Raw genomic sequence first — 14,132 nt, 5'->3', positions numbered from 1 at the left:
CTTCCAACCCAGAGGGTATATAAACTAGGCCCGTATTGGGATTAGTCCGGTTTCCTCACGATGTTTTCCTTCACCGAAAAGCGACTGGTAAATATCAAATGATATTTTATACATAAGTTCCGAAAAACTCATTGGTACGAGCCGGGGTTCGAACCCGCGACCTCCGGATTGCAAGTCGCACGCTCTTACCGCTAGGCCACCAGCGCATTATCCACCAGCGCATTATTAGAATTTGTTACGGTTTTGATAATATTTTAATATGACCCTAAAGATAGCTCACGCTGATTGGTGCATGCGAAATGAAGTGAAAGTCGTGCGTGGAGACGATCGTCAAGGTCGTATCAAATGCATAACATATTGTTAAATTCGAATCGCCCTCCAGGGAAAAATATCAAAGCAAATATATTTGTCGATAGATAGATAATAGGATCCTGTCGGTTCTTATATCATCATGTTTATCTACAACTATTACCAATAATGACCATTTCCAAATAAATCAGGACCCCATCCGTGAATTAGGTACCTACTCCTTCAACAATGGCCTATATGTTATACACGACACAAAAGATTTTAGTGCAACACGTGACGTTAAATGTCCACGTCCATCACACGATTTGAATAATGACCATGCGCCAAAGGACACAGATAAATGGCCGCAGCGTCACGCTACGTAATCAGCGCCCATACATAAATAATCGAGGGTAGTTCAGTGTCGTAACTACCTTTGAAATTCAAACTAATTTAAACTTTATTATTGTGTAGAAAGCGGCAAAGTTGAGTGGGGGCTTCGTGAAAAGATTTCGGGTGTCGGATTGTGATTTGGGAAAGTAAATTTGTCGGTTTCATTTGTTTAGTGTATTGTCTGTGAGCTGTTAAAATATCCTTCAGGTGACAAGCGTGATATACGACATATGTATGTTACACTAGTAGGGCAAAGAAACTTGTAACACGTGAAAATATAGGGCGAGCGCCGCAGTGACAGGGGCAAGTGTATTGCAAAAGAGGTGAAGATACTTGCAGAATAGCCCACCGATACCTCTATCACTGTCAGTATTTAGAGGTAGGATGATTTCTTCGCATTTTAAATAAATCAGTATCCACATTTTTCAGGGTAGTGCGTATTCCAGCAAAACAGGGCACGACCGGGATTTGAACCCGGGACCTCTCACACCCAAAGCGATAATCATACCGCTAGACCATCATGCCGCTCGGTTTTCATTTTATAAATCTTCAGCACAATCCATAAAGGTTGTTTCGAACATTTGTGTAAATTTATACACCTTTGTTTTACGTCTGTACTGTACCTACAGATCATCATTATTTTATGACTCATAGTTTGACTGCAATAACGTATGGCTTTAATTGCGTAATAATTGTACAGTACATTTTAAGTACTACGTATGAAATCACAGAAAAGTGTGCCTAAATAATGAAAGCGATGTGTTTAAGTATGAAGTCCCAGGTGTCTTAATTTGCCAGACAAAATTGTATTGTTTAAAATCCACAATACAAGGGTTAAGGGTTCTTTAAGTATCATCCAGGAAATACTTATTTTGAAATCCTAACTTCGTGCGTAAGGTAACCCTAAATAAGTTTACTAATAAGGTTTCAGTCGTAAACCTTTGGTTTGGGTACGGAACCCTAAAAACAAAGCACCTAAAGTCTATTTTTTAATAGACTAAAATGACAATTCTTAGTATGAAATGACATTTTATGTTCATACTATGAACTGTCATTTCAGTCTACCGAATAAAAAAATAAATTTTAATATTAGTTAAACAATTAAACTTATTCCAGCTTAAAATGATCTTACCAAGCCCGGTGGGCCGGTCAGAGTGTGCGTCTTGCCGCTGCCTGTCTGCCCGTAGCAGAAGGCGGTGCAGGAAAACCCTTCGACTGCCATCTCTAAGAGCCGCTTCACACCGGAGTACTCCAGGACGTCCTCCTGGGAAATATAAACAACAATGTTAAATGCTAAAACAGCCCTACATTTGATGATATAGCACAGAATAAATAATAGTACTACCGTACAGAAAGGAAACTACCTACAAAACCGAAGTTTGACAGCGGTTCAGGGTCGAATCATGCTCTCCATTTCTAATATATGGCACTATTCCTTTCGGCTATTTAGAGTTGTCAAAATTCAAGTAATTATCTTATGTGTGGTCGTGCTCGCAAAGGGACGTCAAGTGCCAACCCTAATAATTGCTCGGAGCAATGCTGAACCGAACGGAGCCGAGTTTGCTCGAAGCGAGGAGTTTCGCACCCCTGGCTATAAGTATCAACTACATTGGCTATGTCTCTGGAAACGAGATTTAGCTTCAAAACAAGTTTAAAATAGTATATTTTGTATAGTTTTCTACGATGATTGCACATCAAAAAGAAAATCAAAGATTCAAGATGATAGGTATTCCTTCTCACCTGAGTAGCTGCAGGCTCGAAGACCACATTGTACGAAAACACCTTGGACTTCTGTCCCGGGTTATGGCAGATGACTTGTCCCTTGCCGGGGAATTCCAGCATGTCACGCTCTTGGCGCGCACGCTCCTTGTGGTTGAGGGGACGAACTCTGAAAGAAAAGCTTAGGTTTTAAAAATGGCTGCTGTGTTGGACGATGGTTGGAAATCGTTATGATTCAGTAGGTACTCCTAATCGCTGTCAGAAATAGGTATTTCTGACAGCGATTACGTTTTACGTTTCTAATGACGTTTTTAAGGTTAAAAACGTCATTAGACGCAATTAGGAAATGCACTCGTGCCTACTTTTTTTACGATGAAATGCAAAACAGGGCACGACCGGGATTTGAACCCGGGACCTTTCCACCCAAAGCGAGAATCATACCGCTAGACCATCATGCCGCTTGATTTTCATCCTGAAACCACCAGCCAGTAGAAAAATGTCTGGATCAAACACGGACATAGCTTTCCTTACTAGACCTAGACCTTGTTGTCTGATTAATCCATATTGTAAGATTTAAAAATTTCCAAGTATTTATCAACAACCTCCCGGTCCCGGGTTCAAATCCCGGTCGTGTCCTGTTTTGCTTTACCTACCAACAGCGCAAATGATTATGAGTATGAGTATGTTCAGGTAAATTAGAACTTATAAGCTTATAACAGAGGTCGTAGACTACCTACATAAAAAACATAGACGTTTGAGCTATTTGTAATGTATTTAATGCAAACTTTTGCCTACTTTTAATGGTATCTTACACTGTTAAAGTGTTTTTATAGGTACAAAGTTTCTCATGAAACAAGTAAAATTGTGGATTATAGAATCCACCATGGCGTCCATGACAGTTTGTCAACCACTTCGGGCGTGCTGTCATGCTGTGACACAATCCAATATAAATAATTACAGTGTTCGCCGATGTATGGTATGCGGCTTTGGGTTCATGGTACAAGTCATAGGCGAATTTGCAAGAAACACACAAATACATGAGCTTATGAGTATCAAAAATAGTATGACGGAGGATTATAGGATGCAGAGTTTTTGTAAATAACGTAGGTACCGTAAAGTAAAAAAAATAGTAGGTAGGTAATATCCGAGCCACCTCATTAAAGTCCGTTCTGCACCAACTTTGTCAAAAAACGCTCGACATGTTTCACTTCGTACCGAGAAGTGTCATCAGGAGCTTGCGTTTACGGTGACGGACCGGCGCAGACTGCGGGCCGCAGCTCTCCGCGCCCCGTGACCCGTTTTTAATATATTTACTATGTCTTTTGTCTCACGGAAGTTTTGTTATTAAAACTTTGTCAAACGTCATAATTTGGGGCATTATCTATGAAAAGGGACCTTATTGTCGATGGCGCTTACACCGCACAGCGTCGCACGGCATTGTATATATATCGGAGCATCGTTAATAATGGCGTAAGCGCCAACGACATTATTGTCGCCTTATGCATTGTCGGCATTATTGGGACCTTATAACGTAACATTTTCATAGTAAATTCACGTTTACGGTGATCCTTCACCACCCTGTCTTTGCAATTAATTGTGCAGAGTCCGCTTGGTTCGCCTATAGGCCTCATGCAAAGTTTATATACTTGGTCAACCAGATCTTGACAGTAGAAAAAGGCGGCAAATTTGAAAAATGTAGGCGCGAAAGGAATATCGTCCCATAGAAAATTTGAATTTCGCGCCTTTTTTTACTGACAAGATTTGGTTGACCAGCTATATTTGAACGAAATGTTTTTTATTACGATGTTTGTTACCGTTATATCATGTTACAAATGCATTTTCCGTTATTGAATTATCATTTAAATGCCTAAAATAATAAATAAAAAGTACAAAAATTTGCCCGCGTGAAGCTAGTGAGGGAAACGCTACGCCATTGGTAGAAACGTCACGTGACGTCAATCGTTTCAACAAGTTGTTAAGTTAAGACCAACCAAGAGTGAAAGGAATGGCATTATTATCTGAGTAGCAATAAACGGCATACGTCAGTTGCATGCAAAAGAGCTGCGTGACGTCATCACGCGCGTCGAATTCTCGCCAAAAATTACGAGCGTTTCAACCGCTCAAAATTTTTCAACATTTTAATATTTTTTAATAAAATAATGGCAATTTTTATAAAAGTATTTTTATTTTTCCGGTGTTAAAACGATATAAATAATGATTAAAAAAAAGAAAAAAAAGTCATGTATGAAGACTATGAAGCTAATTGAACATGCCGCTACCACTTTTCTTTTGTAACTCTTCTTCCACAATGCAACGTCACAAACATGGTTTCATTCAAATGAAAATCGATTACTTTAATGCGAAGTCTGTGTCAACAGCCGCCGTTAATATTCGGTGACCATTCTAACCGTCTTTGTTCGTCTTTCCTTGTTCTTGTTCTATGGAAAAGGTTTTTCACCTGCAATTTGCGATTATTTAGCGTGTTTAGTTTGGCCTTCCACTTGACTTTAGCAGCTTTAGGTTGAAGACAAGGGCTAGACAAACAAATGGTGGGTGGTTTGATATTATCAAGGGAAATGTATAATGTCGAGGACAAATATCAATTCCGAAAATAATAGTTTCAATTGAACTAATGCATTGTTTACATTTAACACCTTCCAACGTGTGGGTCGTTTAAAGGAAAAAGAAAGGAAAATTACTCTTTAAATTGTCCATATGTACCTACCTATATGACCTATATCTGATCTAATTGTTTAAATTAGTAAATTTTTTCGGGTTAGTATCATATAGTCAAAAACGCAGGTCGTCAGTTGCTTCATGGACCGTTTACGTTTTAGACTATCTGCAAATTTGCCCAAATGATTTTTAGGCGAGTTGACGCTGTAGACACAGTACACTAAGAACAGTAGTGAATCTAAGGCCGCTCGGCAAGTTATTTACCTACTCTTGCATTGGCGCTTAGGGTTGTCACTTTTATTTTTAGTTAAATATTATTTGCGTATTATGAGTAGCACTAGATTTCTATTTATATAATATAATGAAATGTTCTATCAATTCATAAATGTGGTATAAATTAAGGCCGGTAAGAGCAGGCAAATGCGAGCGTACTCGAATGCGCGCGATTACAGTCGCGGTACGGCCCACACTGTCGCCACCGTATTCCCCCGTATATTATGCGAATGTGTGCGTGGCAGCGCGTGCGTACACAGCGCCCGGCGCGCACGCACACATTCAAGCCGGCAGCGGCACATTTCTATGAAGATTCACTACTGTTCTTGTACTGTGCTGTAGACGACCTGCGTTTTTAACTATATGATACTAACCCAATTTTTGAACCAAAAAATATGATTTTCAAAATATAAGTGCCTACCTTTTACCTAATTCCTGAAGCGGGTTTCGTTCTGGACAATAGGTATTCATAATTCAGATGTATCTGTCATTGACCATCAATCTCTGTGATAACCCTTACAGTTTTTAAGTACTTAATAATTTAGGTTTTCAAGTTAGGAATTTGAAAAAACTATAAAATATGTTCACATACACATATGTACATTTGGATTATTAGTAGGCACTTAATACTGTAACCGTATGGTTTACCTGACTACGACGTTGATGTTGTCTTCGTCCGAGTTAAGGGTGGTGCTGGAGCCCCGGGAGCTCCGGTCCAGGCTGCCGGCCCTGCTGCCACTGAAACAAGACCATGGTGATTAGGATGGACTATTGAAGTTTCAATTGAGTAGAAAGTAGGTAGATGTAAAAAAGCGGCCAAGTGCGAGTCGGACTCGCCCATGAAGGGTCCGTATTTAGGCGATTTATGACGTATTAAAAAAAACTACTTACTAGATCTCGTTCAAACCAATTTTCGGTGGAAGTTTACATGGTAATGTACATCATATATTTTTTTTAGTTTTATCATTCTCTTATTTTAGAAGTTACAGGGGGGGGGACACACATTTTACCACTTTGGAAGTGTCTCTCGCGCAAACTATTCAGTTTAGAAAAAAATGATATTAGAAACCTCAATATCATTTTTGAAGACCTATCCATAGATACCCCACACGTATGGGTTTGATGAAAAAAAAATTTTTGAGTTTCAGTTCGAAGTATGGGGAACCCCAAAAAATTGTTGTTTTTTTTCTATTTTTGTATGAAAATCTTAATGCGGTTCACAGAATACATCTACTTACCAAGTTTCAACAGTATAGTTCTTATAGTTTCGGAGAAAAGTGGCTGTGACATACGGACGGACAGACAGACGGACAGACGGACAGACGGACAGACGGACAGACAGACAGACAGACAGACAGACAGACATGACGAATCTATAAGGGTTCCGTTTTTTGCCATTTGGCTACGGAACCCTAACAACGGTTGCACTCCGGGAGTGCCGATAGAAGTGAAAACTCACCTCACTATGCTACCGACGCCCGGTAACACGATACATACGTTTAGCGGAGTTATTCTATTTATTTATTATATATTATTATCATTCTCAAATAAGATCACACTTTTTCATTGACATGTTTATTTACATACTGCCATGACAACGTCAAATTATTTGAACATAGGTAAAGAGTCTTGAAAAGGAGTCCGCAACATAAATGTCAAATAACATTGAGTTTTTCTTTATTGATTTAAATGCCATTTAAATTATGAGTGGCCACCTTACGGTCACGTGATCGCCTTACGCTGTCTCGAGTTTATCATTTTTTCCCCACCTCAAAAAGTGCCCAGCGCCGCTAAAGAAGTTTTCACTTCAAAAATTGGATCACCAGTGTGTGTCTAATCTAATAGATGTTTTATTACATTATCTGTTAACAATACCGGCGATAGTATACGTTCAGACGTAAGTAAATGCGAGCGTACATTACAGACTGATAATCCAATTTAATTTCAACCAGATTAAGACTGAATAAGGTTGGTGACATATTTTAAATTTAGGGAAACTGGGGAGGGTTGATCACCCCTTTTGTTTTTAGCATACATTTTCTTAACTATTTGTAGTATTGAAAAACTTTATAGACCATACGACTCAGAATTTATCTCTTCATTAATAGTTTGAATTAGAACAGATTTGTGCAATAAATTAGATCATTATTTAATGAAAACCCATACTGTTGACTTTTACCATGTGTCCCCTATGTAAGGGAGACTTGTTTACCCCTGGTCGGGAGCCTTGATCCTAGGGGGATCAAGTGACCCTGGTTCTTGGGACACATGGTAAACATATTTTTACCATGTCTCCCCATACCAGATTCTCATTGATTATATAACTCGGATCGCTATTAGCAATGCATCTATAATTTGGAAAATACACAGCAAACATATATATATTGCATCTTCCATGCTTTGAAGTTGTATTTCCGGTAATCAGATGTCTAAACCGAAGGGATCAAGTCTTCCAGATTTGGGGACACTTGGTAAAAAGATTTTAAGTGGCAATGTCATATTTCGAGGGTAGTATCTACATTAATTTATTCACTTTTTCTACTCCAGCACTTAAATGTGTCAATTAAATGACTGACAGTGATATCTAAAGCAATGTCATTTGAATGATTTGTCTTATGAGTATAATACAACTGCTTTATTTTTTTTAAAGATACAAGTTCCGATCATCTTGATTGAAAGAGGTATGTTTTCATTTACAATAATAACTCTTTTTTTTTTAAATAATAACTCAATTTTTTTTAAATAATAACTCTTTTTTTTAATAATAACTCTTTTTTTTTTGCTGCAGCTGTCATAGAAAAAGTAATGTATGCAACAGCTCATAATTGGTTCTTAAAATTCTCGGGTCTTTTTTTACAAAACTCGACTACGTCTCGTTTTGTAACTTCGACCCTTGAATTTTAAGAACCCTTATTATATCACTGTTGCATAAACTACTATTATCTACAGAAAATTAATATATGAAGATATCAAACACATATTAATCCATAATCTTATACTTTTAAAAAACAATGTAATCGTATTATCCATAAAACAACATAAAATAGGGAATCAATTTTTGTACAAAAAAAAAAACAAAAATCTAAGTTATTAACATAAAATTTCTTGTAACAAGCTAATATTTTTAAAGTTCTTATGAAGGTATTTTTAGCGTCAGATACCTACACCAATTTTATTTTTTTTACCCATCACTGGTCGTTATTGTTTACTATAATAAATAAGTTTAGAAATTTACTGCTCACGTTTCGAGGACGGTGTTTGAGCTGCATAATCCTAAAATCCTTTCTATGGACCGTCGGTTATATAGTACATAAGGTCGGAAAGCCATTGAAATAGTATTTCATCCATAAAAACAAATATCGTCGGTTGAAAACCAAATATCGTTATAAGTGTTTTTTGTCGACCGAGTAACATCCCCTGTGTGTAAAACGTTTAACTTGATAAAAAAAGACCAAGTACGAGTAATTCGTAAAATGTTGATGTCAACTTTAGTCAGTCTTTTCAAACGCCACGGGGATAATTCCGTTTTCGATGTCGGTTGTATAGTTAAAAACTGAATTATACGCCATTAAATTCCGTTATAATAAACAATAATGAGTCAAAAACCTTGAAAGTTTAAATCAGTGTTTCTCTGGTCGTACTTTCGCAGCATGATTTACTAAAGAAAAGAAAATATTTATGATAGCTCTATGAATCATTTTGTAAGTAAATTTATTACAATGTATACTTGATCGCTTTGGGGGTGATATGATCCCGGAATCATATCTCCCCTGAAGAAAAAGACAAAGTCTCCCCATACATAGTAAGATTATAAAACGTGCCGTACTCGAAACATGTGTTCGCGTATATCAATGTAATCCAAGTTAATCATCACTTCAATAAACAACAAATAAAATAAGCACACTCAATAACATCATTTCCATCTCATATTATAAAATAAATCCAGTTAAAGCTTACCGAAAATTTAATATAGTACGCAGAAAATCTTTCACCGTCCGCCATTTTTGAACCACTGACTTTTCCGATACAGTGCCATGACAGAACGTGAAGTTAGGAACGAATGAATGAGTGTTACCAGCGCAAAAAATTGTATCTCGTTTGGTTTGATTAAAAATGAAGTTTACCAAGTGTCCCCTAGGGATCGACCCTCCCCACCCTCACCTAGTTGTGTGTCACCTGTAGGGCTAAGATGGTCGACTCTTTATCATTTGTCACCATGCGATGCGTGTCTACACCGTGTTTTTATTGAATTCCGTTAACTTCGGGGTATGGTTAAGTACGTTTAAGAGAACTAAATGGCATAGTTAATTTTGAAAAAAAAAATTTTTTTTGTTTTTTTTTTTTACAAAAAAAAAATAAGTTTAAAAACTAATTAAATGTAGCATGTAGCGTTGTTGTAACACGGGCATTACATTTAACTCAACCAAACAATTGAAATCTGTGACATATCAATGTCATTTCGAACATCGATCGATCGAGATTGTACCTAAGTTTACTAGCAAATGTATGAACTCATTCTAAACACTAATCAATATGTAAACCGGCCCTAAGGCAAGTGTACACGCTTGTAGAGGCCTTATAGGAAAAAAATAAATTATTGATGATCTCCGAAATGGAGTTAATTAGAATATCGGTGTCTTTGAGAAAGTTACTTGATTTAAGCTCAGGAATGCACCCTTGAAATTAACGGAAATCAAAAAAAACACGGTGTATATCAGGTCTATATACGGTCTAACAAATATGTAAGTACGAAAGTGACGCATCGCATGACAGGTGATAAAAATGCGACCAATACCGCTGCTAATAGCGACTGCAACTCTATATTCGACTCTATCATTATCATTGCATCCGCCAATATCGGCTATTAAAAACTAAAACATACAAAGTTGACAATGTCACATAATTGCAGAATACTTATACCTTATTGCAATAAAGATAGGAATCATTACGGCATAATGACTGCAGCAAACAGAGCCTTGTAGATATAGATCGAATGTGACGACAATTGCCTGTTTGTCCGCTCATCTGTTGACATTAGTGTCGATCGGTAAACAACTGTTATTTTATCCATATTTTACTGATAGATAAATCGTCAGGTGACCACCAAAGCTCACTAATTACTACCACAAGTTAATAGCCATAGTGAACGATAATATTGCCAAAATAAGGTACATTTTGGTTTAAATATTCTTTTGTAATTAGTGTGTTTTGCTTGTCACCTGACGAATAGTTTGTCATTGATTAGTTTTTAACAGTTTTCAACCAGCGAGTGTAATTGTGATAAACTGAAATATATATGTCATATACGAAAGAAAAAATGACCAAGACCGCCAGTGCCCAGAGCTGGAATCGAACTAGTGTCCCTTTTCGTTTTGCGCAGTAGGGCATCTGCTCACCAAATTTCACTACAATGAGTGGAGAAATGCGAGCTGTAGGGGAGAGAATACGAGTATTTTGCCAAGCCGAAATGAAAGCCTTCACTCGGTCAATAAAGATTCTCAGTTTCGGTTACATCTCGCCAAGGGATGATGACAAAGATATAGAGAACATAAAATGGATAACATTTAGTATTCGATTGAAAAATAAACAATCTCACAATAATATTTCAAATATCACGTTCGCTGCAGTAACGGGTCGATTTGGCCCTCTCTGTAAGTATGGCTAATTTAGTCCCTGGCGCACACGACAAAAAAGTACGATTTACGCCAAATGATGATGATGGAATTTCCTTTTGCAGAGTTGCTCCTTTTGACTCACAGATTGATTTAGGAAGGGGAGCCAATCGAATTTATGATGCACAATTTTGACTTCAAGGGGGGTGCCCCCCGAAATTTGTAAAAAATAAGGTTTTGCTATTTGGTCAAGTTTGGTATCATTTTCGTGTAACTCAAGGATGATAAATTCATTTCAGAAATTCATTTATATGGTCTCATATAAATAATATGAAAAAAAAAATAATAATTTGCTATTTTATTTTTTTCCGAATAAATGCCAAAAAAATTCTTATTTTAATATATACACCAAAAATAAAAATTTCATGAAATAGCCCTACTATTCCTCATTATAAAAAGTATACACATGGCATATTTATTTCTAAAAAATGTGAAGAAAAAAAATAAAATGTAGACCTACTTTCCACCACAAGCTCACCGAATAGTATACAACGATGTGTGTTACAGCTATTAGAGTTACGGCGTTTGATGATGATGAGATACCTTTTAGCATAATGAGTCCTTAGAACCCTTAGATCATTTTAGGAAGGAGAGCCACCTTGATTTTTGGTGCGGTATGGATGAAAGGGTGGGGTGTGATTTGTCCCATACAATCATAAAGTTATGAAAGCACCTGTTTAGGTTTCTGCATTAAGTTTGGTGTCATTATCGAGAAAATTAAAAGAAAAAAAAGGGAAATGGACAAATAATTACATTATTTCGTATTTTAAAGATTTTACCACCTATATATTTGTTTACACTCATTAACATTGCTTATGCTCGGTGCACAACCTAATCCGATTTAAGAGACGTAGCTATACGGAGGAAAATAATTTTGTATTTTGAAGATTTAATCACCTAAATGATTTCTTCCTTTTCATTTACTCAAGAATGTCACCAAACTTATTGCAGAAACCTAAACAGGTGCTTGCATAAATTTATGATTGTATGGGATAAATCATCCAAACCTTTTCATCCCGACCGTACCAAAAATCAAGGTGGCTCTCCTTCCTAAAATGATCTAAGGCTTCTAAGGACTCATTATGCTAAAAGGTATCTCATCATCATCAAACGCCGTAATTCTAATAGCTGTAACATACATCGTTGTATGATACTATTCGGTGCACTTGTGGTAGAAAGTAGGTCTACATTTTATTTTATTTTTTTCACATGTTTTAGAAATAAATATACCATGTGTATACTTTTTAGGGTTCCGTAGCCAAATGGCAAAAAACGGAACCCTTATAGATTCGTCATGTCTGTCTGTCTGTCCGTCTGTCCGTCTGTCTGTCCGTCCGTATGTCACAGCCACTTTTCTCCGAAACTATAAGAACTATACTGTTGAAACTTGGTAAGTAGATGTATTCTGTGAACCGCATTAAGATTTTCACACAAAAATAGAAAAAAAACAATAAATTTTTGGGGTTCCCCATACTTCGAACTGAAACTCAAAAATTTTTTTTTCATCAAACCCATACGTGTGGGGTATCTATGGATAGGTCTTCAAAAATGATATTGAGGTTTCTAATATCATTTTTTTCTAAACTGAAAAGTTTGCGCGAGAGACACTTCGAAAGTGGTAAAATGTGTGTCCCCCCCCTGTAACTTCTAAAATAAGAGAATGATAAAACTAAAAAAAAATATATGATGTACATTACCATGTAAACTTCCACCGAAAATTGGTTTGAACGAGATCTAGTAAGTAGTTTTTTTTTATACGTCTTAAATCGCCTAAATACGGAACCCTTCATGGGCGAGTCCGACTCGCACTTGGCCGCTTTTTATAACGAGGAATAGTAGGGCTATTTCATGAATTTTTTATTTTTTGTTTATATTAAAATAAGAAAAATTTTGGGATTTATTCCGAAAAAAATAAAATAGCAAATTTGAATTTTTTTCAAATTATTTATATGAAACCATATGAATTAAATATCAGAAATGAATTTAGCATCCTTCAGTTACACGAAAATGATACCAAACTTGACCAAGTAGCAAAACTTTATTTTTTACAAATTTCGGGGGGCAACCCCACAGAAGTCAAAATTTTGCATCAAAAATTTGATTGGCTCCCCTTACTAAATCAATCTGTGAGTCAAAAGGAGCAACTCTGCAAAAGGAAATTCTATCATCATCATTTGCCGTATAATTAAGTATGCACCAGGGACTAATTGCGATGATAACTAATCGCCACAGCGAATGTGAGAAACTAATTTGTTTTGTAATTAATATAAAATTTTATCGAACAGGTCTGTGAGCGATATTACATTTATTACATTAAAGAAAAAAAATCAAAATTCACCGCTTCGGATAAAACTTGAACTTCTTCTGAAAGTTCGCGAGTTCTAGTTTTTACGCAAGTTTACCATTTTTCCTTTAATTTATTTTTATTCCAGATTCCGTGAATCCACGTGTTTTGAGACTTTTGAGCCATGATTCGAATGGTGTTTGCTCGGATGAGCAATTGAGCATAGTTTATGCATGTCACTGCCAATGCCAGGGGTGTATCGATTCAAATCGCGCGATAACAGCGGTTGCATTACTTATTCATGTATTATTACATAAATTTATAAATATTATGGAGTTATTGGAACTTATAAGAACCACTTTTTAGGGTTCCGTACCCAAAGGGTAAAAACGGGACCCTATTACTAAGACTCCGCTGTCCGTCCGTCCGTCCGTCCGTCTGTCACCAGGCTGTATCTCACGAACCGTGATAGCTAGGCAGTTGAAATTTTCACAGATGATGTATTTCTGTTGCCGCTATAACAACAAATACTAAAAACAGAATAAAATAAAGATTTAAGTGGGGCTCCCATACAACAAACGTGATTTTTGACCGAAGTTAAGCAACGTCGGGCGGGGTCAGTACTTGGATGGGTGACCGTTTTTTTGCTTGTTTTGCTCTATTTTTTGTTGATGGTGCGGAACCCTCCGTGCGCGAGTCCGACTCGCACTTGGCCGGTTTTTTCATTACACTTGGACTAAGAATCAATTAATAGTGTAATTTTATATTAATTAGTTTTCATTTCTCATGCTCTGAAAGAGACTGTTTATTTATGAAGCGAGTTAAAA

The 14,132-nt window shown here is 36.7% G+C and overlaps 1 protein-coding gene and 1 non-coding gene across 2 annotated transcripts in view; both read right to left on the bottom strand.

Annotated features, from left to right (window-relative positions):
- The window catches only part of LOC134653126 (kinesin-like protein KIF12), a 61,701-nt gene that overhangs the window by 37,048 nt on the left and 10,521 nt on the right, over window positions 1-14,132 (bottom strand). Inside the window, exons 4-6 of the mRNA XM_063508430.1 lie at window positions 5,998-6,081; window positions 2,422-2,569; window positions 1,814-1,945 (exon numbers count right to left, since the gene is read on the bottom strand). Of these exons, the coding sequence (XP_063364500.1) occupies window positions 1,814-1,945; window positions 2,422-2,569; window positions 5,998-6,081 (364 nt within the window). The remainder of the gene's footprint in view (window positions 1-1,813; window positions 1,946-2,421; window positions 2,570-5,997; window positions 6,082-14,132) is intronic.
- Window positions 1,135-1,206, bottom strand: Trnap-ugg (transfer RNA proline (anticodon UGG)). Its single transcript has one exon. It is a non-coding gene; the product is annotated as a tRNA-Pro (tRNA).

The sequence above is a fragment of the Cydia amplana genome, chromosome 12 (assembly GCF_948474715.1).
Source record: "Cydia amplana chromosome 12, ilCydAmpl1.1, whole genome shotgun sequence".
Lineage (NCBI taxonomy): Eukaryota > Metazoa > Arthropoda > Insecta > Lepidoptera > Tortricidae > Cydia > Cydia amplana.
Note: the sequence above shows the minus strand (reverse complement) of the source record. Positions and strands in the feature narration are given on the sequence as shown.